General features: G+C 42.9%; 11 protein-coding genes across 11 annotated transcripts; 5 read left to right on the top strand and 6 right to left on the bottom strand.

Annotated features, from left to right (window-relative positions):
- Positions 1-1,753: 1,753 nt before the first annotated feature.
- On the top strand, positions 1,754-2,158 carry CABS01_00908 (uncharacterized protein; the record flags this gene model as incomplete). The annotated part of the gene is made up of 1 exon (XM_060534289.1): positions 1,754-2,158. The coding sequence occupies one exon, from the start codon at positions 1,754-1,756 to the stop codon at positions 2,156-2,158; it is 405 nt and encodes a 134-aa protein (XP_060401367.1).
- An 8,614-nt stretch (positions 2,159-10,772) lies between these two features.
- On the top strand, positions 10,773-10,961 carry CABS01_00907 (uncharacterized protein; the record flags this gene model as incomplete). The annotated part of the gene is made up of 1 exon (XM_060534288.1): positions 10,773-10,961. One exon carries the CDS (start codon positions 10,773-10,775, stop codon positions 10,959-10,961), a length of 189 nt encoding a protein of 62 aa, XP_060401366.1.
- Positions 10,962-11,502: 541 nt separating this feature from the next.
- Positions 11,503-13,275, bottom strand: CABS01_00906 (5'-nucleotidase domain-containing protein; the record flags this gene model as incomplete). The annotated part of the gene is made up of 1 exon (XM_060534287.1): positions 11,503-13,275. One exon carries the CDS (start codon positions 13,273-13,275, stop codon positions 11,503-11,505), a length of 1,773 nt encoding a protein of 590 aa, XP_060401365.1.
- Positions 13,276-14,524: 1,249 nt separating this feature from the next.
- Positions 14,525-15,046, top strand: CABS01_00905 (uncharacterized protein; the record flags this gene model as incomplete). The annotated part of the gene is made up of 1 exon (XM_060534286.1): positions 14,525-15,046. One exon carries the CDS (start codon positions 14,525-14,527, stop codon positions 15,044-15,046), a length of 522 nt encoding a protein of 173 aa, XP_060401364.1.
- Positions 15,047-15,694: 648 nt separating this feature from the next.
- Positions 15,695-16,236, bottom strand: CABS01_00904 (uncharacterized protein; the record flags this gene model as incomplete). The annotated part of the gene is made up of 4 exons (XM_060534285.1): positions 15,695-15,841; positions 15,895-15,971; positions 16,029-16,147; positions 16,199-16,236. 4 exons carry the CDS (start codon positions 16,234-16,236, stop codon positions 15,695-15,697), a joined length of 381 nt encoding a protein of 126 aa, XP_060401363.1.
- Positions 16,237-16,932: 696 nt separating this feature from the next.
- On the top strand, positions 16,933-17,530 carry CABS01_00903 (uncharacterized protein; the record flags this gene model as incomplete). The annotated part of the gene is made up of 2 exons (XM_060534284.1): positions 16,933-17,060; positions 17,125-17,530. The coding sequence occupies 2 exons, from the start codon at positions 16,933-16,935 to the stop codon at positions 17,528-17,530; spliced, it is 534 nt and encodes a 177-aa protein (XP_060401362.1).
- Positions 17,531-17,841: 311 nt separating this feature from the next.
- On the bottom strand, positions 17,842-18,697 carry CABS01_00902 (uncharacterized protein; the record flags this gene model as incomplete). Its single annotated transcript, XM_060534283.1, has 2 exons — positions 17,842-17,909; positions 17,980-18,697. The coding sequence occupies 2 exons, from the start codon at positions 18,695-18,697 to the stop codon at positions 17,842-17,844; spliced, it is 786 nt and encodes a 261-aa protein (XP_060401361.1).
- Positions 18,698-19,576: 879 nt separating this feature from the next.
- On the bottom strand, positions 19,577-20,525 carry CABS01_00901 (uncharacterized protein; the record flags this gene model as incomplete). Its single annotated transcript, XM_060534282.1, has 2 exons — positions 19,577-19,624; positions 19,692-20,525. 2 exons carry the CDS (start codon positions 20,523-20,525, stop codon positions 19,577-19,579), a joined length of 882 nt encoding a protein of 293 aa, XP_060401360.1.
- Positions 20,526-22,237: 1,712 nt separating this feature from the next.
- CABS01_00900 (fungal specific transcription factor) lies at positions 22,238-23,542 on the bottom strand (the record flags this gene model as incomplete). The annotated part of the gene is made up of 4 exons (XM_060534281.1): positions 22,238-22,363; positions 22,464-23,235; positions 23,318-23,424; positions 23,480-23,542. The coding sequence occupies 4 exons, from the start codon at positions 23,540-23,542 to the stop codon at positions 22,238-22,240; spliced, it is 1,068 nt and encodes a 355-aa protein (XP_060401359.1).
- An 835-nt stretch (positions 23,543-24,377) lies between these two features.
- CABS01_00899 (iron transporter) lies at positions 24,378-26,018 on the top strand (the record flags this gene model as incomplete). Its single annotated transcript, XM_060534280.1, has 4 exons — positions 24,378-24,723; positions 24,790-24,959; positions 25,013-25,729; positions 25,791-26,018. 4 exons carry the CDS (start codon positions 24,378-24,380, stop codon positions 26,016-26,018), a joined length of 1,461 nt encoding a protein of 486 aa, XP_060401358.1.
- A 252-nt stretch (positions 26,019-26,270) lies between these two features.
- On the bottom strand, positions 26,271-26,525 carry CABS01_00898 (uncharacterized protein; the record flags this gene model as incomplete). The annotated part of the gene is made up of 2 exons (XM_060534279.1): positions 26,271-26,405; positions 26,472-26,525. The coding sequence occupies 2 exons, from the start codon at positions 26,523-26,525 to the stop codon at positions 26,271-26,273; spliced, it is 189 nt and encodes a 62-aa protein (XP_060401357.1).
- Between the last annotated feature and the right edge of the window lie 86 nt (positions 26,526-26,611).

Below are 26,611 nucleotides of genomic sequence, written 5' to 3'. Positions count from 1 at the left end.
ACCATTCACCCCAGAGAACTTTCGACTCACCTCATAGCATGTGACTTGGTGATTTAAATCTTTAGCCGAACTTTTGCTAGCCGGCCCACCGCTACTCACAATCTCTGGGAGCCTCCAGAAAACGGTGTGCCTAACCCTATGCGTGCGAATCAGACGTGGTCGCCGTTGGCCCGTTGATGGTATTCACAACTCTCTCCCCACAGCCTCGACCACGGCCCCATACCCCGCAACAGCAAAGTCTCAACCGCTAGGTTTCGAAACACGATCAAAATATAACCGTGATCAAGCCAGCCGCTCGAGGAGCCGGACAGTCGGTAATCTTGCACGCCGTCCATGGCCCCGTCACTCTTTTGACACTTTGATAGCTGGGTGCCGCGGCCGTGGTCGTGGTCCCTCGGTACGTGTGCGGCTGCAAAAACGACACGGGTATCCCTCGCTCTTGGCAGCGAGCTCCGAAGGCGTCGTCTATCGCCGCTGCCCAGCAGCAAGCCAACCGGCTTGGCGTTGATCCTTTGACAGCCGCCAGCGTCAGCGGCTGATTTCGGTCTTCCGAATCAATGAAATCGCTTCCTGGCTACCGACGCGGCAACTGATTGGTTGCACCTGGCAAGGTTCATCTGCAGCGCAGTTCAGACGCTTTCGCCAAAGTGTTTAACCGTTCGGGTTGTTTTATTCTCTCGGCTTTTAAACTTACACGGCGTTTCCTTACGGAAAGGACTCAATACCTTATTTGATCCAACCTGGATTGCGGATGGTAATTGCTCGAACTGCTCATAGTTTTGGAGAAGAATACGATCGTAACCAAGTTTCATGCACTACTACACCACTACGTGCGTTTCCTGCCTATCTTCAACTCTGCCTCTTTCGACATCGATGAAGGGCGGATATGGGAGGATTTTCGGCAAAATAACACGTACTCGTCATTGGCTAGTCGGGGAAAGTCCATCACTGACGCCATCTATCAGCCGAAGGAATCTCGAAGCACAGATCGAGCAATTTGGTGAAGAGTTCAGACCACACCGTGCGCTGACCATCCGCCCAGGGCGTAGCAACACCTAACCCAAGAGCTTTGGCGAGCGAGTCGGCCTAGAAGCCCAACTCCAAGATGATGTAGACACATCGGCGCAGTTGGCTCTTTAGGTTGAGGCAAGTTCTATCATGGAGAACTGAGCAACAACGGAATGGTAATGTTCGGAGCCTGGAAACCTAAATCCCGAGATTCTATTTTGAATGATCTAGGATATGGCTGGTAATCCTCTAGGAGCTCGCCTTTTTCCTCTCCGGCTGCACTGCCTCCCGCCAAGAGTTTGCGTGACCATCAGTTGCATCTCAAGATTTTCACGTTCGAGCAAATGAGAGATTCGAGACTTGACGAGCATGACACTTCTCGTTCCAAAAGACACAAGATCATGCCAGACAGTGGGCATTTGCAGGTATTGATCACCAAGTCTGTAGACGTGTTTGATCATTGAAGCCTGTTCATCAACTCGTCGAGTCGACCTCGAGTCAGGGTAGCTGCAGGGGCCAGGGACGATCACTTTATCAATCTCCAACTGCGTACCAAAAAATTACCCCTTTCCCAATCCCGCAGAAATCTCAATATCTGTTCAGTTGATCTTCCGTCACCCTTCGAATCCACCATTCGAGCCGGTCACTCCGTGAATACGGATACCAACACCCACACGGATACGCTGCCTCACAAGGCAATAGTCGAGCCCGTATCCAACCGGATAATACCAAGGGTGCCCACGAAATGGACTCTCTGCCCCAAGAAATATTGGATAACATCCTCGGTCGCATACCTGCGCGAGAGAGCGACATCCGAAATGAAGAACTTTGGGAGCTCCAAGAATGGACGGATGTTAACTCGGAAGCATTCGACCGGATCTTGCGGCCGTGTGCCGCACATTTCAGCTGGGCATCGAACGGGCAACCTTTCGCTCACTCCGAATCACAAGTGACGACTTCAAATTTCGTCCGAGATGCCTTTAAACGGTGCCCCAACCGCCAGACCTCACTACGCGAGCTGCGCGTGGACATTGTAACACTCGAATACCGGCACAGCTCAGGACCCTCGGATATCGTCGAGAACATGGCACACTGCGACATTGCTCATACCGAGATTCTGAAAGAGTTGATGCTTATGCTGTCCGAATAGCCAGACGACACGCGAGTATCATTGTCCATCAGCCTCAATGATAAACACTTCAGACAATCGAGATACACCGAGCTTCACCATTTCAATGTGGTGAATCCTCAACTCCTTCCGATCGTGCCATGCGTCCGTAGCTTGAGGTTCTCGTTCTTCCTCCACTCGTCTCCGAGACGGAATATCGAGGGCGACTTCCTCCTTATGCAAAAGTTTCCTAACTTGGAATCTTTCGACCTCGATGCTTCGGAGTTTCCCTTCTTTATCAAACCGCGACGAGAAATGCGAGAGTCTCTGATTAACACCCTATTATCTTATCAGTTACTGACATCGGCAAGGTATAGAAAGCTTATTATCTTACCTAATAAATACGGTCCCTTCTAGCAGCTACCGTAGATAACTAATGTTAGTATCCTTATTATAAGGTAATTAGTTCGAACCGTAGTTAACGAAGAGATTAATTAAACTATATAAATATTTACGTAATAAGTATAAAAAAGAGGTTCTAATTATAAGTTAAGCTAGTTATAATAATTATAAATAGGGCCCCTAATTAGCCCTTACGTAGTTAGCTATATACTATAGTTAAATTAGACTTCTAATCCGATATTAACTTTTTTTTTTTTTATTAATTTAATTATTACGGTTAGAAATATAATTCGACCTCAGGCCTATTTACTAAGTCGTCTCTTTTTCCTTCTTTTTTTTACTTTTTTTATATAATTTATTCCTCTATTTATATAATAACTTTTCCGCTATTTACGAATTATTTTAACCCCTTATTTAGTACTATTTTTATAAAAGCGTTTACGAGGTTATTTTTATTATTAATCTAACGGATTTTAAGTATTTTACGTCTTTTATATAATTATTTAAGGGCTATAATATTAATTATAAGCCTCTTTTCTTTCGTCATTTTTAATTTAATAAAGTATTCGTATAGTAAGTAAGAATCGGTATAAATAACTATTAAAATAAGTAAAAAGTTAAGTCGATTAGTAATCTTTTTTAGCGTTATTAAAATCGTATAAGAGAGGTTAATACTATTAACTATATTATAAACCTCTAATACTAATATATTTCTTATTATTTACTTATTTTTAGTTAATAAGTAATAAATTATATTACTATATATAGTAAATTCGCTCTTATTTATACTCTTATTAGCTAGGATAATAATATACCCTAATTATAAAATAAGGTTATTATTATTTATAAATAACTTATTAATAAAAATAAAGAGCTTATTAATTATAAAGTTAATTAAGTAATAAACAAGGCCTCGATCGAGATTTGTTTATTATTACTTAAGCTACTTATTAAATACCTCGATATTTTATTTAGTTAGATTTATAACCTGTGCTACCTTAGTATAATTAAAAATTACCTTAAGTTAATAAATATTTATAATATATACCTCTCGTATAAGCTTAATTTTATATTATTTCTTAACGTTAGTTACGTTTAAATCGACGAGGTTAATTTTCTCGTTTTATCCTTTTTATTAAAAAATAACGGTTTCTTTTTTAATTATAAAAATCCTATTATTAAATACTAAGAGGGTATTTATTATAAGGACCTCTTTTAACTTTATTACGAAGCTTATTTTTTAAAGCTCTTTATTTTCTTTTTTTATAAAGTTAATATTAAATAGGCTTAATATATTATTAGTTTATATTCTAACGATCCTAAATTAGTTATTTTTATATTTAGAAATTAATAAGTATAAGTCGTACGTAGAAATAATTATTAATAATTAATTAATATAAAAATTGTAATAAGTAGCTTATTAATAAGTACCCGATTTTGCGAGCTTATATAGTAGCTTAAGTACTTTAATAATTATACTTTTTAAGTACTTACTAATTATTTTTTTTTAATAAATAGGCTAGGATTTTTTTTATAAGCCCTATAGCTAATTAGGTATAGGCCTAAGTAATATTATAGCTCTAAATTTTATATCCCTTTTTCCATAGTAATATTATTAATACTATTATTAATCGTTAGCTATAGCGCTATATAATAAGCGATTATATAAGTAATATTACTTTTTTAACGTTATCGTACTTTTAAATTACGTATTTAGATTTCTTATATAGTTAGGGTATTCTTTTCCCTTTTATTTTATAAACTATTCGTAATTTAAATATATAGAGGTTTATATACTTTTTTAAATCGTAAAGTATAAATCAATAGACCCCTCGATTATAAAAAGTATTTATTTTAATAAGATCTAATTCTTTATATAGCTTTTTAATAGTTATAATTACGCCTTTTTTACGTAGTTTAACTATTAACTTAAAATTAGCTTTCTTTTTTATTATATAAAAAGTATTAATTACCTCGTCGTTAGTAATAAATTGCTACGTTAGGGCTTACTATCGTAGTCTTTTACGACGTCTTATTAGTAATATTAATACCCTTTTAGTAATTTCCTCTTTTTTATTATTTATTAGTACTACTACGATAATTTTATTAAAGATAATTTCTTATACTTTTATTACGGGTTATATAGTTTCCCTTAGCTTTTTTTTTTTTTATAAATTAGAAATTATTTTATTAAGATTTATATAGTATAGTCTAATTATTATAATTAATATTTTAAGTAGCTAGTTATAATCTTTTATAATTATATAAGAGCGCTTATTAATAGAAATTAACTTATATAGCTTAGCTTATTATTAAGTAATTTCGTACTATACTTATATATCTAAATTTAGTAATATATTTAAATTACTTCTTATATTAGGCCTATTATACGTAGTAATTACTTTATTAACTTACCTTTTTATACTTATTTTATGTAATACTTATATTACTTTTTTAACTACTCGGGCTTATTAATTTATATCTAGCGATAGTAACGAGACTAAGGTCGTTCTTAAATATACTTTAAATATTAATAACGTTAGTATAAGCCCGTTAGGCCCTATAATATTATTATAGTATTTAAGTACTATTTAGAGGTATTCGTTATTAATAAAATTGGGATTTTCTTTTTTAATAATTCTAAACGCCCTTTTTAGTTATTAGTATACCCTTTTTATTTTTTTAATATTATAGTACGCTTTAATAAGTACGATTTTTAACTATATATTATAAACTATTATATTTTTTTTAAATTTTACTAATTTAAAACTAGTATTAGCGTCGGTTTTAATACTATTTAGTAGTCCTTAGTATATATCGATCTATCCTCTTTATAAGGCTACTTATACTATTTTTATTTATAAATCCTAAAAAAATTACCCTATTTAAAAAAATATAGCTACGTTAATTATATATAGGACTAGCTAACTATTTAAGTAGAAAATATTAACAATAATTTCCTAATTAAAATTAAGCTTATTACGTAATTTAAATTTGAATTTATATAGGCTCTGCGTATTTATTTAGTATTAGTAATATACTTTTATTAACTACTCTAGCGCCCTTATTTTAATATTATTATTACTTAATTACTTTAGGAAGTTATATAACTTCGTAACTAATAAGTACCTAAATCTCTAGTATAATTATCTAAGCTCACTTTCTATTAAGTAATTAATTAACTTCGTATTATTAATAAGCTTTATAAATATATACCCCTATTATCGTTCGACTATTTTAAAATACTTATTACTAAAGATTTTATTCTTTATATTATTAAATATAATACCTAATTAATCTATATCTTTTAAGTATAGGAAAAATAGGGTATTAATAAGTAAAATATAGAAAATTATTATTCCGAAGTACGTTTTTATTTTTATTATACTTAGGGTAACGATTTTTTTACTTAGGCCGAAGCTAATTTTCGTAATACCCGCTATTAATATATTAAGTATTACTAGTACGATCTTTTATAATATTTAAAATTACCCTTTTCCTCTTATTAACTATTATAATACCCTAGTATTTAGAATAATCTTATAGAAATTATCTAAGCCGTACTTTTCGCTCATATAAAATACCTATACGAGCTTAGTATTTAAATAATCTAGTTAATATAAAAAAGACCTTTCTAACTATTCTTAGATTTATTTAGTATTTTATTTTATTTTTTTTAATATTAAAAGAGATAGCGTCTTTTTTTTAAGCATTAAGAGAATAGATTTTAGCCTTATTAAATTTACTTTTTTAGCTATTTCCGTATTTATTATCTAAGGGACTTTCCTTTACTATCCGTAAATAAAAGCCTACTTATTAAGAGCTTTTATTACTTTCTATTCGTTTAGCTTCGTATATTTTTTAAAAGTTAACGGGGTAAAAAAAGAGTAATTAATATTATTAATTTTGTTATAATTTAATTTGTTAATATAGGGAGTAAGATTTTTTTTATTTTTTAAATCTTTTATAAGAGGTAAATATTTTAAGCTACTATTTTAGTTACTATTACTAAGTTCTATACCCCTAGATTTACTTTTATATATAATAAGGAATTAGTTAAACTAATAAGGGCTAGTTTTACTATTTATTACTCTCGACTTTCTATACTATTTATATAATTTAATACGCTCTTTTTTAAAGTAGTTACTTAATTAATATTTATTTTTTTTATAAATATAGTATTACTTCTTTTATTACCCTATTTATAAGTTAAATCTTAGCTTATTTAATAAATTTAGGCCTCTTTATTAATAAATTCCGTATTTAGCCTCTTTTTTTTTTTTATTATACGTTCGATCGACTTAATATTATTAATAAGGGCCGTTATATACTTAGAAATAGGTTTAGTACGGTATTCTTATTTTAATATTAAAACTAGATCTTAGCCTCGAGTAAAGTATTTTATAGTTTTTAAATACTTAGTATAAAGTTATTTTTATTTTTAGTATATACTAGATTATAATATAAAAATATCCGACTTTTTATTTATTAATTCCCTTATTTAGCTAGGTTCTTATTAGCTTATTAATTTAATTAATAAGCTCTTTAAAAATCTCTACTTATAATTTACCCTTTATTATTTTAGTTATAAATATAAAAGAAATCGCTCGTAGCTTAAATAGGAGCTCTAGGTTTTTATTATAAGTCTTAAAGCGGCTTTAGATTATATTAATAATATTAAAAAAGTTATTTTAAATAAGATTACGTACTATTTCGTAATAATAATTAAAAGCTTTATTTATAAGTACGATATTAATTATTAAATAGTATTAATATTCCCTAATCCCGACCTTTTTATAATAATTATAAAATATTATTAAAGTTTTTTATAAAACCTTATATTTCTTTTTAAAATATAATTTCTTTTTTAAAAAGATCTTTTTAAAATTAGTAAATTACCTTATATTTATTACTATATTTTTAGTATTTATATACGATCCTTACGTAGCTATATATTATTAATAATTTTAGGTCGTTTACTTCCTTTCTTATTAGCTAATTAGTACCGAATTTTATATTAGTAATAGCGACGAGCTATAGATCGAAATAAGTAGAATTATTAATTATTATATTCTTAGTATTATATTTTACCTCTATATATCTTTTTATAATAATAAATTATTATTAGTAATTATAAAAAAGAAATTTACGTTATTTACCCTTTTTTTAAATTCGTTAAAGTAATTATATACCCTATTAACTTATACTTAGTTTTATAATACGAATTCCTTTTTTATAATCGTCGTTACTAAGATTTCGTACGGTTTTTATAACTATAACTATATTAATAATACCCCTCGCTTATAAAAGAATTTATTAATTACTTTTATAATTCTTAAGCTTATATTTACGAACTATTTATCTAGTTAGTAACTAAGGTCGTTTACGATTTTATAAAATAGGGGTTATCCCTATAGCCCCTTTTTTTTATAAACCTTAGTTAAATAGATTAATACTACGTTAATTTACTTACCGTTAGGTTAATTTATAATTTTATATATTTATATTCCTTAATAATCCGGGTTAATATTTACTTACTTATAAGGGATTAGGATTCTATTTAAGATTAGGTTTTATCCTTTTTTTTCTTACCCTAACTCGCTAAGGGTCGTATTCTAACTTATGCTTATATTAGTAATTACTATCGTATTTAATCTTAATAAGGATATATTTAATTTATATATTAGCTATAATAAATCTATACTTTTACTACTTAATAAATTTATTAAAAATTAAAAAATTTCCGCTTCTTTTTATTATCTTATTACTACTCTTATTTTTATTATCTTTAGTAATTATTACCGCCCTTTTAAATTGCTAGCTATTATACTTATTAAGATCCTCTTTTTTATTTAGTATAAAAGGGTAAGTTTTAATAATTCTTTTTTTTAATAATAGTAATAGATGTTTATATTATTATAGGACGATATAATAATTAGTTTTAGGATTTTTATTAATTACCGATTTCCGCTATTTTATATATTTTTAGTTTCTTAAGCCTTATACTCTTTATAATTTCTAAATAGCCTCCTTCTTTAACATACTTCTTTTAGAGCAGTATTTTATAAAAATAATTAAAAATAAATACTAAGTAGCTCGTAAAAAAGCTATATATACTATTAAGAACTATATAAGCCGTTAAGTATAATTAATAAAGTTAATCCCTCTTTTTTATAAAATCGTAAATTTTAAAAACTTATTAAAAATACTTATTTATTATTTATACATAATAAGGTTAAATACTTTAAAAATCTCGTCTTTTTACGGCCTTTTAATACTTTATTTTATATTTTTTAAATAGTCTTTTTTATAACTTTATTATAGTTAAGTAATTATTACTTATTAGTAATCCCTTTTATTACTTAGTTAATTTTTTAAAATTAGTAATCTCGCGCCGGGAGCTAGTATAAAAAGAAGCCCTTTAGTAGCCTTTTAAAAAATTCTTTTTTTTTTTTTAAATCCTCGTTTTTTTAGTCTTTTTTTAAGTTAATAATAATTTTATTAAGAGGTTATAGGACTATTTTAAGGTAGCCGTCTTTTTTTTAAATTAATTTCTAAGATTTATAATACTTTTAACTTAATATTATTAGGACTTCTAAATCCCCTCTTCCCTTATTAAACCGTCCTCTATACTATATTTTTAAATAATACTTAGAGAGTAGTTAAGGGAGTTACGAAGAGGTCGTTTAGATTATAAACTTAAGGTCGTATTTATAAAATCCTCGTAATAATAGACTTTTTTATAAATTATAGATCTCTTAGTTTAATAACTTTTATATACTTCTTATTACGCTAACTAAAAATATTTATATTTAAAAGTCTTTTTTTTTTAATTACGTAGTACTTTTTTATATTATATTATTAAGCTCGCTTATTATATTAATTAATTAAGTAAGTAGTCGCTATATAAGTATTTTGTTTTACTAATTTAATTAGTTAATTTTTAATTATAAGCCGGCTATAAAAAGGTTATTTAGTAAATAAGCTACTTAAAGTAATAGTAAAAGTCTAGTTATTTAAGTAGTTTTATTAATTAATATAATATAATATAATAAACGTCGACCTTTTATAAGTAATAAAAAGCTATAATTACTTAATTCCGTATAGTATTTAAAAATTACTCCTTTTTTTTATTTACTTTTATAAGGTTAATTAATACGAATTTCTTATTTTATATAATATTAAGAAGTCGCCTTTTTTATATAATAAAATACCTTACCGATTTATAACAATAAAATTTAATTACTAATTAGTATTAATATCCCTATTATAAAATAGTTAGTTCGAACCGTAATTAACGAAGAGATTAATTAAACTATATAAATATTTACGTAATAGGTATAAAAAGGAGGTTCTAACCGTAGGTTAGGCTGGCTATGATAATCGTAAATAGGGCCCCTAATTAGCCCCTGCGTAGTCGGCCGTATACCGCGGTTGAATTGGACTTCTAATCCGACAACCAAAGACGGGGAGAGCGATTCTCTCTTTGTGAGCCTGCGCCGAGCGATTGACGGCTTTTCAGAATTTGAGTACGGAGGCTATCTCAGCTCTTCTTTCTTCTGGCCGCCACTCCCCAGTCTGGGCGATGCAGTCCCGTATTGGCAGAACATGACCAAGCTCAAGGTTGATTGCGACATGGTTTCGCCCAGCGGGGAGTGGTACCTGAAGCACTATAACACGCGCATTGTCGAGTTTCTGGCCAGCACCGGCAGAATAGTGCAAGGCGCAATCCGAGAAGGAGATGCTGAGGAGCCGGTGTGGAACGCTAATGTTTCGGAACTCGACAGACGCAGAAACATCGAACGTTCCTACTTAGAGAATGACCCCCCAGACTGGCAGTATAGCGTCAGCGGCGACGACAAAGTAGCCGCCTGGACCGTCAATGAGAAAGTCATGGTGCCAATGCTCACATCCATGGCCAAGGCGGCGGGCCAGATGATCTCCCTCAAGGAACTCCGGTTCAGAGTCATCTTGGCTAAGTACGATAGATGCGACGACTCCGAAGGGTTCCATCGCTTCCACGTTAATTATCTCGCTCCCGGGGTCAAGCCAGATGTCGGCGTAGCAGAGTTCCCGCGGTGCTGTTGCGGGTCTAAGGACTTTGTACCGGAGTATAGGGCGCGCCAGGCCGGCGACTTGGAGAAGGCTCGTTTGCTGCTCAGGATCAAGACTGAGAATCAGAAGCGTGAAGGGACAAAGGACTCCTGTCCGGACAGCCCAAGATGGCTTTTGAATATGGATCAGTGGCAGCCGAATGAAGAATTGCTCGACTTGTTTAGGCAAGCAGGGAGAAAGGCCCATTCAAAGGATGCGATCATCATTCGACACGTACGCCATCATAGACAGGACTATATCATGGAAGATGATTAGCTGTGGCGTCTGTGGAGTCGAGTCACTTGTAATCATGAGACGGGGCCCCTATTTTGAGATGTCAACTGTGTAACATTACTCCAGGCTAGTTATGCGTGTCGTTAGGGTCAAAACCCGCCAAACTGGACGACAGTCTGAACTGACATTTGGAGCTAAGAAACCGTTTCGTCGGCTACCGGCCCATTGGCCCTTGATGAGGTCGAAAGTGACGTACTAAGAATCAGGATCTAACGGCCAGGCTGGACTGAACTCTTGACCCAAGTAGCCTTATCTACCTACGAACCCGACTGTCAGTCCGTAATACCTGCCTGTCACTGTGACAACTTGATACGACAATGGACACTATGGCTGTAACTCAAGATACATCAATACATGTACGTATCGAGGACATACGGTCTGGAAGATATCTCATCCCTCATAGTACCGCATATGAGATTAGACAAAAGAATTCGTCTCATGATTGGACGAACTTGCCCTTGGCAACTGTGTAGCAAGATTCACACAATTATGAATGCATGGCAAAGATCAATAGGCGGAGAACTTTTGATTATGTTTACTCATACATCTACATCATCCGCATCATTACAACATTACACATTTGTCCAATCCCAGCTTTACATCGCCAGCAGGGCCAACAGGGAGAAACCCACGGCACCCATGCTGACGGAAACCATGCTAGCGCCGCTAGAGCCAGAGGTGGAAGTCGGGGCGGCACCGGTACCGGTGGCAGTGCCGGAAGGAGTAGCTGCGGTGCCGTTGGTTGCGACAATACGGCCCTCAATCTTGGCCTCAACGGGGCTCTTGGCCTCAACATACTGAACGAGAACCTCGTCCTGAGTATCGAGGGTCACGAAGTCAGTGGTAGCAACAAAGATGTTGTCACCGCCACCGGCCAGGAAGTCGAGGGTAACGACCTTGTAATCCTTGGCGTCATCAAGGGCCTCGCCGCCGACCTCGACAGAGACGAGCTTGGAGCCGTTGTTGCCAGCCGGGTTGTATTCAATGATGATATTCTTGGAGACCTGGAAGAAGGAGGTGATGGCCTCCTGGTTGAACTGGTTGACCTTTGTCACGGCACCCTCAAGGATCTTGCGCAGGTCGGAGCCCTTGTAGGTGATCTCGACAATGGAGTTACCAAAGGGAAAGGAGGTGAGGACCTCGCCGCGGGTAATGTTACCCTCGTCAATGGTGGCACGGATACCGCCGGCGTTGATAAGCGCAAAGTCGGGCGGGCTGTCGGCGGAGGAGTTGAGGCGGTACTCGTACATGGCGTCGGTCATGACGTTGCCGAGAATGCACTCCTGCTTCTGGCAGAGGGACTGGTCGAGCTCGACGTTGGAGACGCCGACGACTTCGGCAGCAAAGGCCTCAAAGGGTCCGCGCCACGACTCGATCTGGGCCTGCAGGGCGGCGTCCTGCTCGGTGGTGTTGGTGAGGTGGATGGGGCCGCCGTGGTAGGCGAGGATCTTGCCCTCGGCATCGTAGGTGACGTCGATGTAGCCGACGTACTCGCCCCAGCGGTATGCGGTGACGATGAAGACGTCGTCGCCGTCCTTGTTCTGCTTCACCGTCGGGTAGGGGCCCTCTGCGTCCTCCATCGAGCCGAGGAGGGTGTGAGAGTGGCCGCCCATGATGAGGTAGAGGCCGGTGGTCTGCTCGGCGAGCTTCTGGTCCTCCTCGTAACCGATGTGAGTGATGGCGGCGATGCGGGTGATGTTGGTGGTGGACTTGATGTGGTCGATAGTGGACTGCACAGTGCTCACGACATCGAGGAACTTTGTGCCCTCGCCGGGGGAGGAGATGCCCGGAGTTGTGGTGGTGGTGACACCGATGACGGCTAGGCCTTGGTCCTCGAAGATGTGGTAAGGCTTGATGGTCTTGTTAAGCTTCTCGTTGTCGGAGACAATGTTGGCCGAGATAATGGGGAACGTGAGGTTCAGCAAGAAGTCACCGAGCTGGTCGTCGCCGCCGTCGAACTCATGGTTGCCGAGGGTCATGGCATCGAAGCCGAGCTGATTGATGGTCTCCGCAATCTTCTCGCCCTTGTAGAAAGAGTAGAAGAGCGTGCCCTGGAACTCATCGCCAACGTTGAGCCACAAAGAGTCGTTGTACTGGGGGCGCAGCTCGTCGACGGTGTGCTTGATGCGCGCGTAGCCTCCGTAGCAGCCGCGCTCGGGACGGGTGCAGTCGGTGCCCGAGGAGGAGAACTCGTCGAGATGGGCGTGCACATCGTTAACATGGAAGAAGGAGATGTTGTAGTTGCCCTCGGCGTCGATGCCACGCTTGGAGAGGCGAGACGAGTAAAGGTGGTCACCGTCTTCCTTCTCGGGAACTGCAAAAGCGGCGCCGGCCAAGGCCAGAGCCAGCGCCGGGAGAGACTGGCGCATTGTGAGTGAGGGGATTGCGAGCTTTGGAAGGTGGGAGGCAAAAGAGAGAGCTCAAGAGGCCGCAAACAAGCTCGATCTGATGTCAAGGTTGCGCGAGAAGTCAATTAAGCCTTCACGATGCCACGGTTGAGTATGCGCCACGCAGAGTTCTTGGAGGGGAAGAGGAGGAAAACTTTCTTCTACTGACGATCGCAATTCTCCTCTTTCCGGGTTCCTGGAGCTACCCGCGCGAATATATACAAATTTTTGCTTCTGCCCAGAGCTTGCGGGCAGCAATTGGAGAGTGGAACAAACAAGAACCACATGCGATCAATTGTGACGGCGGTGGCACAGGCAACGCAGCGCGACAGCTTCGAACGGGGGGTCTGCATCTCGGAAAGCATCTCTCTCTGAACGCTGAGTGGCTGGATAGACACGACAAGACACCAAAGAACCCCCGTTGTAGGTTCTTCTGGCCGCATGCCAAGACATTGGCAAAGTGGTTGATGCCGGGAAAGACAGCTTCTTCGGTGATGAAGTAGCATTTGCCAAGAGACGCGGACAGATGAGGGGTGAGATACACGTTGCGGTGGTGGTTTGGATGATTGGCTTATCAGCGGTCCCTTTGCCTCTTCTGGAGCACGCGTTGGCCCGGCGGACGCCCTTTGACTTCTGTCATGGAGGGACGGGTCTGGGGGACCTGAACCGGGGTTCATGATTTGGTAGGTCGTGTAGTGTTCCTCCGGACGATGCCATGCGACTCGCGGCCAATGTACGGTCAGTTACGTATCACGGTCTCTCTTCAGCTCGTTGGGCTTCCCACAAAGGGTGACCAAGAAAGGGCTTGTCTGACCTGTGACGGATGCAGCCGAACCTGTGTTGGCAAATGGTGTGCCGGGCAGAGTTCATCGAGCTTTGCTTCTCCATCCGGTCCCGTGTCATCACTTGCTTGCATGGGTACCGCATGGCGAGGAGCCTCAACTGGTTCGGTGTGAAAGGAACATCTTGATGAACATCTGCGGAGCAACTAGACGCTCGTCATGGAAATCAATTGATGCACTCCAGAGTGCCTACAGAGCGAGACACTCCCTCGGTAACACGACGTGACCTTGATCCAGGTCTAGGGTGGCAATTGTACCCGTGGCAAACTCACCATCATGTTGTGCCAGGCCGGCTTGGCCCCCGTCTCCCTTGACTCTGACTGTCTGACAGTTCGTCCGTCCTTCTGCTTCCATCCAAGCTTCAAGCAGTGTGCGTCTCGTCGCGTGGAATGACCACCTGGAAAAGAAACTTGACGATTCCCAAAATCCTCCCACCATCGCTTCACCCCCGCCGGCTTGGGATTGACAAGGTCTTCTGGGCTGGGCTGTGGGGTTCGGAGGAGCAACAAATAACGTTAATCCAGTCGCTGTCCAATCCTACGCCGCGCTTAGGAACTTTCTCTGATAACGTTGGGGGGACACCTAGGCCGAAGACGGAAGGTCAATGTTGTTGCGCTGACCTCCGCTCCTCCTGTCGAGAACTCGCGTGCGTGTGTTCAGCTGCGATCCCGGCGGACGAGGCTGGGCCAGCTGCTGCTCCGAGCTTGCGCAACACTGTGGGTTGTTGGTTGCTGAACTCGGAATCGCAGAAGAGAGCCAAGATTCCCAGCGATAAGAAGGCCTTCGATATTGTGGCTGCTTCTTCCTCGGGGATGAGCTACCCTTTCAGGGCAAGAGAGCACGCGAGCCTATCTCTCTCGCTCAATATTCCGATAGGAAGCTTCAAAGACATGGTCGGATTATGGCTATGAAGCAGTCGGATGTCGCCGAGGAGCGGCCCTACAGCTGGGTATTTGTAGTGGCTAGTCGATGCAGCAGCACGGCGCAGCGAGAGCTTGGAAGTAGATATCAAGTGTATAGTGAGTTGGCTCATGCTATACGTAATTAACCAAATATCACAGTATTCGTACGAATTGATGTCGCGTTGATATGCGGTATCTCATGACGTGGGTACTCCGTAGAGCTTGAGAGAATAGAAGGGCGGGCAGCCGGCGGGAATGTGGGGGAGGTCCGGAGATGCCAGCGGAAGTCCCGACTTATCGGGATCGCCCGATGCAACACTTGGCCACACTTCATGTGACTAAGGTAGTAACATATCTAATGCATGATAATCTGGATGTGGTACTCAAGATTAAGAACGAACCCAATCCAAAGTTCTGCTTCAGAAAGTGTCGCATGAAGCCGCTCGCTCCAGTGACAAGAAGGACGGTGTGAACAAACAGCGAGTTAATGACAGATCTGGGAAGCTCAGATTCATAACCACATGCGACAGAAAAGTGAGATAATAAGTACATTACTCAAATGACCGAACATCAAACCGAAAACAAATAAACACTTTGTAGAGTCTTAAAGTGATGACTGTCCCAAATTCTTCCTACACCTGCGCACTTTTTGCTCATCTAACCGCTGTTGCACTGCACTCTTCCATCGCCATTCACCTGAAGGCTCGAGCACGAGAAGCACGTGCTATCCTTCGCTCCTGCATCACGGCACCGTCTGTTGAAGTCGTCTCCATCGATCTTCCACTTCTTAATCATATTTTGAAGCTGGTGCTGTTAGCTTGGTTCAACCGATTTTCCTTCCTCAAGGTACGGCTTACGTATTGTCCATCCTTACGAGGCCCAGGGCTGTGTGCGAACCAATCTGTTTTAGAACTCGCCAGATGCTCAGATGGACCTTGATTCAGTTAGTCTATCAAATCTAAACGAGCAACACACATGTAGTAGCACTTACCCCAGACGTAGCCGTAGCAGGGCTTCGCGGCAACCTTCGCCGTCGCGGCGTGGTCCACGGGGCCGTTGGACCATTGCTGGCAAGCACAGTAGTCGTGGGAGTCTGCTACGGCGCCAGAGCTATTTCTTATCAGTAATATTACTAAGTATGCAGAATGAAGGATATCCTACATTAGCGCAATGGCTGCCACAGCTAATTGGAAGCGCATCTTGTGATGTCTGATACGTTGATAAAAATAAGGTAAGAGAAGATACAGTGAATCAAGAACCAAAAAGTATATTGTACTCTTCGGGTCAGAAAGAGAAAAATTCAATTGTCGGATAAAGTCAGCGAGTATAATGACCATGAACAGCGTGGGGATACCCTCTCGGTATAAGTATTTAGACACATTGACTCGGTGGCAACCCGACGGGAACTTTTCCCCCGTATTGCTAGAGAGATGGTTAGTTCAACGGTCTGGCCGACCCGTGAGTTAATTGCATCGGCTATTCGGAAAGCGAGTACAAGACTAGTAAACTCTGACCGGCCCCGTGTTCTGGACTTTCTCAACTTTGACTATGATCATTAATCTTTCCATGTCATGCAATTGCTTCTTCGGGGTACCAGATTTCATTTTCTTCGCTTTTTAATATAATTTTTAGCTTCTATGAACTCTACAGATTGCTCCTTACTGACTAGTTGGTGGACAGAGTTTTCGTGTCCAAGACGCCCGGTCCAGCAAATTTTATGAAGTTGATTAAATTTGGGTACGTGCGTTGTTAAGCCTCTGTGATGCGGGTTTTCATGCTGCCTTGCCTGTCGACACATATAATACCATGAACCTGCGCATGAGGCTTGAATGGTGCAGTTGATCACTATCGTTCTTTATTTGATCTTCAAGCTTGGAAAAAGACCCAGCTCCAACATGAAGGCTTCCGCTCTTTTCTACATTCCACTCTTCGGCCTTGCGCTCGCCGCGCCTGCAACTCCACAGGATCAATGCAGTGTTGAGACAAGCAACATCTTCCAACAAGTTTCCAGCCCAGATGGATCGTATGTAGACTCTCGCTCTTCAATGGATCAATGAGATAACATGCTAACGGATTAACTTTGACAGTGGCGTTCAAGTAAAGAGATGCGACATTGCCATTCCGCAATCCTCAATCGAGGCCAACGGCCTTGACAAGCGAGCGATGCATGGCACACTCCAGGTTATGTGGACCATCACACTCTCAACTGCACAAGATATCATCATTCGCGCACTTGTAAACATGGTCAATGACCAAGTTACCTTGTTCACAGAGATGGCTGGCATGGGCGTCACTGTCGATAACGTCGCTCGGCTCTCGGGCACCCAAGTCGCATTTGAGGTGAATGCCGCAGGAAGATGGGGCGACACTGCTGCCAGATTTGTCTATGACTTTGGCGTGGGAACCATCATCACCTTTATTAGAGAAGGTGCCCGAGATCCAAGGGGATATAATTTGCCAGTCGACACCCAGTACTGCTACACTAGACCGTGAGTTTGTCCACTTTCGATTCGGATTCTGTATTCTAAATTCATCATAGGGCATAAGCTACAAGCTGTAATTCTCTATATGCACTGGCTAGTCGCCTTGCGTCTCTTTGATAAATCTTTCTACTTAGAGATCGCACAGAATTGCACAGACAGATAGAAACGGCGGTCGGTGAAAGCATAGTTCGCATCATTACACGGATAGGAGAGCCATGCCGATCGTTTGTGGGCATTGTAGAGGTTGATATTGGTTTATCATAGGCAAGGTGGATATTTTTGAGTTTCCCATGGGTTTAAAGATACTTGATTCAGACTGAACTAAGGGAGAAGACCCAAGCGCGCCCCGGAAGGGAGATTCTTCGAGTTGTACTGCAACACATTCTTGACTGAGCGTAGAAGAATTCAAGTTAGCACATGTTTCATACTGAGCAGATGGAGTCAGATTAAACAACTTACCTTCGCTCCAGCTGAAAGGCTCGACCTTGGACAGGGCAATCTCCCACCAAAGTCGTAAACACCACGTCGCGACCAACCCGTCTCTAATATCTTGGGTTAATGGGACGACGATCTGTAGCTTGTGGATCCCCTCCTCGCTCGTCTCATGCGCCAGAACCGTCTTGTCGCTCCCATCGCGCCATTCTTGCCGTCCGCTGCCCCGCGTCTTGATGTTGAAGAGCATCTCCTTGCCTTCTAGATCCGCCCCTTCTCTCGCTCTCGTCGCCCTCCAGGCGCGGTAACCCGATCCACCTAAGCGTCGGTGTGTCCTGATGCCCACATGTCCAACATTTCCGCGAGAGACCGAGTTCAAGTGGTATGGGAAGGGGGGCTCAGTAACTGTAGGGTCTCGCTTTAGGTCGAAGATATGCTTCTTTCGTGATGCTACCTGAGGACCGGATGCCCCAGGAGAGTCCCGTACACTGTTCTCATAGCGGTAGAACGAAACTGATGTATTGGACTCCCGCAGGTGTCCGATGGGGTAAGTGAGTTCGTATAATGGCGGTGATGACGCTGAGGCGGTGTTGAAAATGGTTGTTCCGGCGAGGAGGAGGGTCCCGGCGGGGATGAGGCCATCACTTGAAGTCGGGACTCCTTCAGAGTAGGAAGGAGGAACGTCGGCTACAGGATCACGCCCTGAGTATACAGGAGTCGCTTTCTCGCTTTTGTCGCCTAACATATTATCGCAATGTAGTCTCGTAGGCAGATGACTTCAGTGCAGGAAAATTGCTTTAGAGGCAAGGTCGTCCCGATACTAGAGGCTTATGTGTCGCTGAAAAGTCGAGTAGTTGTTGATTATGCTGTTGTTCTTACTGTTGGAACAATTGACAGGTTTTAAAACTTGAGGCTAGGAGATAATGTCCGACGATGCAAGATGGGGATCCTCAACAGCGATGGGTCCTTCGTGGTCGGGATATTATAAGCTTGAAATATGTGGTTCGGAACGGTTGGGATTCCCGTCTTGGCTCTATGAGCTGTACCAACGCCAGAGTTCCCGTGGTATGATCTTCGCGAGTTCACTGTTTGACAACGGATACGAGCGGCGCACTTCCCATAATTTGGTACACTGCAAGTTGCGCCACACTGTATGACGTATGAGAGGCCGAAGTCGTGAACTGTTCACAGGGGCGGTGTAAATTCTAGTGGGGTTTTGTCGAGACTGCGCCCTGGCCTCTGGGCGCCTACCGTCTTGGCAGTGATGATGATGACTGCAGCCTGCAAGGGACTAGCCGGGTTGGGGAAAAGATGGGTAAGATTTTGAGAAGGAATTGATCTTTTGTCAACTGCTCCAGTTTTGCAACGGGGCTTTTTAAGAGGTTACAATAGAGACCCTTAAAAGGTCAGATGGTTTAGCCAGCTGTCAAAATGGTTTCAACCATCGTGGGCCCCCATGCGACACTTCAGAATGCGACATCGCGGCGGCCGCTCACCACCTGTCCGGGGATCAATTTTGGACAAAGCGAAAGTCCATTTGAATGGGTATTTATTAATGCAAGGCTTCACTGATAGCCTAACAGTTGAGGCTCCACCCCTGTCTGTTGCCCTTCACGATCTGTGATCAATAATTCTCGGCCTTCAAAACAGCCTCGAGGCGCGGGATATCAAACTGTTTCGATGTTAGCTAAGCGGCCCAGGGGTAAATATCGGAGTATCGATGGCCCGCAGCGACTTACCTCGATACCGGCTTTGGTGTCCCAAATCGTTACCTCTTTGGAAAAGAGCATGTACGATAGATTCTCATCCAGGTTGAGTGCCGCGCTATCCAGTTTTGTTTGCGATGCCCGAAGCTGCGTGATGGCTGACCCACTGTCATTGAGCCACAATTTGATGACAGTATTGATGATCGGCATGTCCGCTCCACCAAAGTAAGGCCTGACATCGGCGCCTGGAATAGGGACGTGGATACTGGCGTTGTAAATCGTTCCGGCGGGTAAAGGTTTGATCAGGGCATCCGCCAGGTTCCTTGCAAACGTCTCGTTCGATGTAGCGTTCTGCGTAGCTATGGCCCAGAAGAAGGCAACCGGAGGCTCGTTGCCGGGTTTCGCCGGAGTTTTCGGGGCACCCGCAGTGATATTGGTCAGGAAAGTCTCCGTCGCGATCATCGACATGGCAACTGGGAAGTCGTTGAAGTTGGCTCCATCAGGACCGATCACCGTCTCGGTGTAATTCGTGGAGGGTGGGCCCAAGAAGGACGTCGGGGAGCTACTGTATAGCTCGGCAATATCGTCGCGGCCGACGTAGACTTGGTTCGCTACGCTGTTATTTGCACCGAAGACTCCGTCAAAGACATGGCTTTGGATGTAGGCTGCGGGAAAGGAATCGTCTCGAGGTGCGTTCCATGACTTCTGCCCGTGAACTAGTGTATGGTAGTACAAATACTCTTTGTGCGTGAGACCAGAGCGGCGACGGACTACAGCGAGTTGCTTCGGGAGAGACTGCGCCTGAGCGGAGATGATCTGACTCGCAACTAGGCCAAGCAGGAGGCCGATGGATGAGATTTGAAACATCTTAGCAACTCCGAAGAACGAGATTAAAGGCTGATTTGATGTGATGTCGATACAAGAAGAAAGGAGAGCACTGGCGACTACGCATCTCAAGTACTTGCTTTGAGGTCGAGCTTAAGTCACTTAAGTCGCTGAACCCCTCAGCCGATCGTTCATCCTTCCCGGTGGGGCCGGGCTGCCGAGGCCATGGGAACACCACCTGCCCTAAATGAAAGCAATTATTTGTATAATACGATTGTTTTGACCCATACAGAATAGCTCGGTTCCTGGGTTTCTAATAGAAGCTTCGCTACCGAATTGATCAGTAACCTCATGAATACCGCTTAGAAGCGAGACTCCGGCAGCATTACTCGGGTTCCGGAAAGTGGGTGGAATGACACTGCATCGCGACTAAACTTAATTAACTCCTGCACGTATTTGATCTAGGGTATCATTGAGCATCATCCCGTCCGCCAGTAAGAGCGAAGCTTTCGGGAACGTATGTTCTGCAGTATAAATACGCTTAATTATTCGGATTGGCACCCCTGTTGAGACGAGAGCCAGGGGAGCTCTAACCTCTTGGCTTGCTAAGCCGCTCCTTACGAACTTGTTCACCGCTTTGTCAGCGGAAGCCGCTTCTTATAGCTGGGCATCTTCCCAACTGCGTCTTTCCTAAAACCGTCACGGGTATGCTGGAATTTTACAGCTCATGTCGTAATCCCTCTTCCTGCGACTTGGTGATGGCACATGATCCGAGCCACATGAGCCACATGATGAAGTCGGACGTTCTTTGAATGCGCATACTTTCTTCACGTGTTGAGGCCTGCGGGATTGCTATACGGATTGCGTTGGCGGCCGAAATTAGAAGCTCGAGATCGAGCTGGCCGTCCGCATCTTCTGGGTGTATGATCATATTGAGAAACAGAGCAATAGCTGCATTGGTGGCGTAAAACATCAGAAGCCTAGGAACTTCGTTAGTTGCTAGACATCCACCCACACAAGAATATTAACTGCGTGCATGGGTTCAACGCTGTTTGAGGAAGCCGGAGGAAATACGATGACTGACCAGAAGCCTTCATTAGAGAAGGTATTCATACACACTCGCAGACATCGAAGCGTCGATCTGCCGGCTTCCATTGATAAGTCATAGCTCGAGTGAATGACCCGGTGAAGATCTTGCCCCCCGTCGCCGATTATCGTATGTGCATCATATCGTCTGACTGTAGTATGAACGTAGATCATCAGGTACCAATACTCTAGAAGAAGGTGAAAATATCGTCGTGCATGAGGCGGTCTTGTTTCAGGCGTGATTAGAAGAGTATTTGACGAGACTGAGAGAGCTGGCCGGAAGTCCACCGGGACCGACAGACGCCAGCGTTCAATCTCGTCATCTAATTGTCGGATTGAAATCAAGAGTCGATTGTCTTTGTCCCTCAGGGCTTGTACCGAGTAAAGTAGCCGATATACTTTCTCTTTAAGATACCCCGATTGGGCGTCTCCCGAGAAGTGTGGTGTGAGGTCCTCATCACTTGATGCATCTGGGTGGTGGAGATACTCATTAAGACCACGCAGATAGGTGTAAGAGCTCAGGTAATTTTCTGGGACGGTGAGATCACAGTAGATGTCAGTAAGAAGTGGAAGTTGTCCTGTCCGTAGGGACAAGTCTTTATCCGACATGTAGCAAACCCAGAAGAGGTTTCTAATGTGGCGTTTCCTCCTTTCGCACAGCGAAATCTCTACTGTAAGGGCCTTCGAGGGCTGATAAAGATGCCCACCGAGTGCACCGACAGTACGGCAAGCTCCTGGTAGTAGCGAATCGGCTTCTTGCCAATAACCGCATAAGAGACGTTGCGCATGCTTGACTCTAGATTTAGTTTGCCGATCATTGCATGAACTACTGCAAGCCAATGTCTAGGATCGACTCACCAGTAACAGGGTTGTTTGCAACGTTGTGAGGCTTACATATCCGACAAGTTGACTGAGAAGATAGCTGGCTCTGGCTGCGCTCTCATTGCCGTCTAGCCCTGGAGAACCAGACTGAGCGTCTGGCAGTAATGTAATGAGGCTGACGACACCGAAGACGCAGGCCTGGGCAGCCAGACAAATCGGTGAAGGTGAAATATTGTCGGGATCTTCATAAGCCTCGTTGACTGTCTCTTCGAAGAGAACTTTGTCAATGAGTGGGTATCTTAAGCGGAAAGATGACATGAAGTACGAAGACAAAAGCGCTCTTAAAGAAGCCTGATCTGGAAGTTGGCAATGATCTCGCGAAAGTTGCGCATGTCTCCTCGCGAAAGGTGATGGCTTTGGTGTGAATATCTGAAGTTTACTCCAATCGATGGTTTGACCAGTCTTGGAGGAAATCCATCTGCGCCCGTCTTCGGAGAATGCGTGGGTGCCTCTGAAGAACCAGTTGGGGCCGACATAGCTGCCGGGCCGGGAGCCATCTGCTGGTGGTGTTGTGTGAGTGTCATCAACACTGGCGGGGGTTTGAGAGAAGACCAGTGGAGAGATTGATTGCTCGGAAAAAGCAATAGAGCTCTGAATAGCTGCTGGAATTGGACTTTGGACAGATACTGAGTTTGAAGTCTCCTCGGATACGGATATCGCTGAAGTTGGTTGGCCTCGACTAGGGGTGTCTGGTTGAGTTGGTTGCTGCGAATTTGCCTTGGCTAGCGCATCTTCGAGCTCCTGTATGCGATCGTTGAGACCTTGGACGTCGCCCAACGTTACCCTAAAGGAAACAACCGTTACTGATCAGCAACGGCGCAGTATAGTAACATGCATCCTTTGGAGAGTGGTTGAGAATTACTGACTTGGCTTTCTTCTTCCTTCGTGGCGCATCACGGTGAAAGGTGCATTCGGAATCATGATGGCTGCACCAGTCGCACGGAGGCCCCTCTGCAGGGATAAGACATTGGATCTGGGATAACAAAGCACATGGGTCAGCGACTGAGTATGTTCTACCATTAGGATACGAGTGACTTCAGCGGCCTCACCTTTCTACGATAGCAGATATCGCATGCTCGCTTTGGTGGCATTTTGGCATTGATCAGCACTCCCTGGGAGCCGGTACTTCTGGCAAAGCTGCCGGGGCTTGTTGGTGCAAGACAGCATCGAATTGGACACACGGAGCAAACTCAGCTCCGTCGGCGGCCATGCCCCAGGTTTTGAAAGATCTCGTATCATGACTAAGCGGGGATTATACAAAGCTTGGCTCCGATGACAAAGGGTTTGATTCCATCTGACAGACAGAGGTCGGGCACTAGACCAAAATGGGACGGACATGATTCAAGAGACGGGATGATGGCCATGTTCTCCCTTCCAAGCTCTGGGAACACATCCATCTTCCAGAAGCAATTGGTTTAAGAGGCATCAGCATATACTGACGGATAGCTTAGAGATGGAGACTGTGTTGAAAACAACAGTCCAGAGTTGAGAGATGACTTGCTAGAGCAGAATCTGGTTTCATGGAGGTGTGTGCCATACTACGTAAAGTAGCAATTCGAGGCACGGACGCGGAGCCTGATTTACCTCCGTTGCCTCGACCCACGCACTCACAGACTCATCAACCAGGGCAAAGCTCCCTGTTCGGAACCTCAACGTTTCCGTACCCAAATGTTTGCAACGCAGAGCTTCAGGAATGTTTTCACCTGCCCCCGTCTTCTCATAGCTATTAGATAATAACTCCTGCTCACCGTTCATTTGAAGTCACGCCACGCCAAGGTTGATCTGTCTATCCGTACATTATCTGATGCGGTCCTGCCCGGGCCTATAGCTATCACGCTTTGTCCGGTTCCTACGCAGTCAACTATTTAGTTCTCCCATCCTTATCTGATCTCGAATCTGAGGCTTTGGGCAATTCTCCTATGAACGATGACGCACACTAAGTCTCTCCCCGATGAAGAGGCCATCCGGCCCGACGAGCAGACGCCGCTTCTCGGCAATGGAGCAGGCCAAGGAGATGGCTCGGTCTCCGAAACCCACCGGGTGGATCCCCGAATCGCACGCCGGCTCTACCTATCGCACTTCCTCTCGACTTGGAATTCTCGGATGTTCGAGTTCGGCGCCGTGCTGTACCTGGCGACCATATTTCCGGGTACACTGCTGCCCATGTCGCTTTATGCGCTTGCCAGGGGATTATCGGCTCTCGTCTTCGCGCCTACAGTTGGACAGTACATTGATAAAAATGACCGGTTGAAAGTTGTCCGCGCATCCATCGGTGAGTCTAGGCGCATGTAGATCGACGACTAATCAGACTGTTGAATGTTGACATAATTTTGCCCAGTCTTCCAACGACTCGCAGTGTCAGCATCATGTGTCTTATTTTACGTCCTCTTCATTAGGCTGCCGTTGGGCGACTATGGACGTCCGGCTCTGCTTGCGCTCCTCTCATCCATTGCCTGTGCCGAAAAGCTGTACTCCATCGTGAATATGGTTTCAGTCGAGAAGGACTGGGTGAGTTTGAGCTGGTTTCACCAAACAACTCCATGTTTCTAATGGGTGGCTAGGTTATCGTCATCGCCAAAGGCGACATCGAAGCCCTAGCAGTTCTCAATGCGCAGATGCGCCGCATCGATCTTCTCTGCAAACTACTTGGGCCACTGTTCATCGCTCTTATTGACGGATTCTCCACAAAGGCAGCGATCATCGTCAACTTCTCCATGAACACCGCTTCTGTTGCTGTCGAGTACTATGCCATTGCCAACATCTATAACGAGGACCCTGATTTGCAGGAGCCTAAGTCTATGCCACCGTCTACCCCTGAAACAACGGCAGTGTCGGTGAATCCTGGCAAAAAGGTCCTGAGTCATATCAAGAGGTCCGCGTCCGACTTCAAATTCTACTTGGGCCATCGCGCATTCTTGCCATCGTTTGCCTGCTCTCTACTATACCTCACAGTGCTGAGCTTTGGAGGCCAGATGGTCACGTACCTGGTCGCATCGGGTTTCAACGCAACATACATCGGCATTGCAAGAACAATCAGTGTGGTTTTCGAGGTGTTGGCGACTTGGGTTGCGCCTTGGCTTGTGGGTCGAATTGGACAAGTTCGCGCTGGCCTTTGGATGAGCAATTGCCAGGTTCTTCCTCTGATAGGCGGCTTGGCGGCTTTCTGGGTCTTCATGCCGAACCCCCTTATATCGGCAACCAGCCTCGTGATTGGAGTCATCATCAGCCGTCTTGGTCTGCGCGGCTTTGACCTATGTACTCAAATCATTGTCCAAGAGGTAAGAAGCTCCCAGCCCATGGAAAGTCTTTGGTGTGAAAATGTCTAACATGAGAATTCAGGAAGTCGAAGCCGAGAGCCGTGGCAGATTCTCTACAGTCGAGGCAGCCTGGCAAAATGCATTTGAGCTACTTTCATATATGGCGACCATAATTTTCTTCCGGCCTTCGCAGTTCAATTGGCCCGCACTGGTTTCTGTTGCGGCCGTGACTTCTGCAAGTCTGGCGTACACGCTGTTCGTATGGAAGAGGAGGGGGCATCTGATTCATTTTGAGAAGTTTGGACTGTAGCCTTAACCTCATCTACCTGCGCTAAACATATTACTGCATGATAAGGGGAATTGTAAAAGATATAGAAAACATAGGGGCTTATCTACGACGGAGTTATATTTCTTCTAGAAATTAAAACTTTTCAATGTTCAGAGTTTTGAGATTGATGTGCTTTGCTGGCTACTTCTTAACAATGATACCGCAGCAGAACCATACAGCTCCCTTGGGTTTCTCGAACGATGGTTTCATAGTCTCCTTCTCCGCCTAAATGCCCTAGACTGGGCAAAGTACGGGCCCTGCAAGAGATTGAGTGCAGGACTCTCCGACCTTGCCAACACAACTTCCGGAGGTGCAGTCCTTGATTATTCCATTCTGAGAGCAGACACCAAATGCCGCGCAGACACCAGCCTATGCCATGTTAGAGGGCAGACTCACGGCTCGGCACTTGTAAAATCCTTGATGGAAATCACGTACAGAAATGGGCATGGCGAAGGCCAAGGCAGCAGCAGCAAAGGCAATGACACGCATGTTAGGCGGCTATCGGAACTGACTTCAAGTTGAGCTTTTGATTGAAAGAGAAGGTGAAAATGAGAGATTGGGGCGTTTCCGAAGCG

The sequence above is a fragment of the Colletotrichum abscissum genome (assembly GCF_030869225.1).
Source record: "Colletotrichum abscissum strain IMI 504890 chromosome Unknown Scaffold_2.1, whole genome shotgun sequence".
Classification (NCBI taxonomy): Eukaryota; Fungi; Ascomycota; class Sordariomycetes; order Glomerellales; family Glomerellaceae; genus Colletotrichum; species Colletotrichum abscissum.
This window is presented reverse-complemented; position numbering and strand designations above follow the sequence as displayed.